Source organism: Hyperoodon ampullatus (assembly GCF_949752795.1).
Source record: "Hyperoodon ampullatus genome assembly, chromosome: 14".
NCBI classification, from domain to species: domain Eukaryota; kingdom Metazoa; phylum Chordata; class Mammalia; order Artiodactyla; family Ziphiidae; genus Hyperoodon; species Hyperoodon ampullatus.
In genome coordinates, this window is record NC_136927.1 from 84,396,823 (window position 1) to 84,398,558 (window position 1,736).

Genomic DNA, 1,736 nt, shown 5'->3' on the forward strand with positions numbered 1-1,736 from the left:
CGGACCCCACGGAGAACCCATGCCTAGCTGCGCAAGCACTCTAACCTGTAGCTAGCTCGCTCGCTCGCTCGCTCCTTGGCACCCGCCAGGCCCCCAGCCACTCCCATCGCCCAAATCCTTTCAAACAAGGTTCCCTCCTGCCATCTGCCGGCCCACTAGGGTCTACGCCTGGGGCTCGGCGCCACTGCGCAACTCGCGCGGAGCCGCCCCCGCCTCCCTACTGCACATGCCCGGCAGAAGTCCGGGCGCGCAACTTTGCAGAACCTCTCCGCCCCGCTTGTCTTCGCCTCAGTCTCCTCTTTCCTCTCCCAGGCGAGAGGACCAGCGGAGGCACCTCTCCCGAGTCTCAGGCTGCAGAGTCTAAGACTTAGAGAGAGGAGCCTGGGAGGAGATAGACTTTTTCTCCCCTTTTCCCATCCCTTCTTTTTGCCCAGAGAGGCGCGGAGCTTTAGAAAGTTGAGTGGTCAAGAAGGTAGGTGCTTCCTTTTTTCTCCTCGCGCCGAGGTGGGGCTGGGACCTCCGGACCCAGCTTCTTAACCTCGCGAGGAGCACCTTTTTCGGCTCTAGCAGCCGATGCTCTTCGGAGCTGCTCTCTGCAGAGCCAGAGGGTGGGTCGGATTCGCCGAGTGTGCGTGAGGATGGATCGCAGATCCCGAGCTCAGCAAGGGCGCCGAGCTCGCCACAGTTACAACGATCTGTGCCCACCCCTAGGCCGCCGGGCAGCCACCGCACTCCTCTGGCTCTCCTGCTCCATCGCGCTCCTTCGCGCCCTCGCCACCTCCAGCGCCCGCGCCCAGCAGCGCGCGGCTGCCCAGCGCCGGAGCTTCCTTAACGCCCACCACCGCTCCGCCGCCCAGGTATTCCCCGAGCCCCCCGAATCCGACTACGAGCACGAGGAGACAGACCTCGAGCTCTCCCTCCCCGAGTGCCTGGAGTACGAGGAAGAGTTCGACTACGAATCCGAGACCGAGACCGAGTCTGAAATCGAGTCGGAGACCGACTTCCAGACCGAGCCTGAGACCGCCCCCACCACTGAGCCCGAGACCGAGCCCGAGGACGAGCGCGGCCCCGTGGTGCCCAAGCGCCGCACCTTCGAGCAGTCTCTCACTGAGCGTCTCAACGCCTTGAGGTTGCAGAGCCCCGACGCCTCCCCGAGTCGCGCGCAGCCCAGCACTCGGGAGCCTGAGAGCCCCAGACAAGGGGAGGAGCCCGAGCCCGAGGACAAGGATCCGAGGGACCCCGAGGAGTCTGAGCAGCCAAAGGAGGAGAAGCAGCGGCGGCGCCGCTGCAAGCCGAAGAAGCCCACCCGCCGCGACCCATCTCCGGAGTCTCCTTCCAAAAGGGGACCCATCCCCATCCGGCGTCACTAATGGAGGACGCGCCCCAGATTCTCCTCGTTTTCTTTGACCCAGGTTGGTGGCCCACCGCTAAACCGGGGAGTCTGGGGTCGGTGCAGGAGCGGCGGGAGGAAGGGAGGGAGAAAGCAAAGGCAGGTTAGAAGGAAGGCGGGAAGAGAGCGGGCTCAGCTAGCTAGCCCTGGAGGCGGGGGCGCAGGGCGAGCTGGGAAGAGCTCCGCGAATCTCCCCCGGGGCGCTGGCGGGCGCCCGGGTGGCCAAAGGCTTGTTGGCTGGAGGGGCGGCGGGGCGCTGCTCGCGCCCCTCTAGAGACAGCCTGAGGTCTCCGAGCTGGTGTCCAGGATGCACGACTGAATTCCGGGAGCGCCCCAGGTTTCGAGC

The 1,736-nt window shown here is 65.7% G+C and overlaps 1 protein-coding gene across 1 annotated transcript; it reads left to right on the top strand.

Annotated features, from left to right (window-relative positions):
* Window positions 1-638: 638 nt before the first annotated feature.
* Window positions 639-1,370, top strand: LOC307062686 (neuroendocrine secretory protein 55-like; the record flags this gene model as incomplete). Its single annotated transcript, XM_079718467.1, has 1 exon — window positions 639-1,370. The coding sequence occupies one exon, from the start codon at window positions 639-641 to the stop codon at window positions 1,368-1,370; it is 732 nt and encodes a 243-aa protein (XP_079574593.1).
* Between the last annotated feature and the right edge of the window lie 366 nt (window positions 1,371-1,736).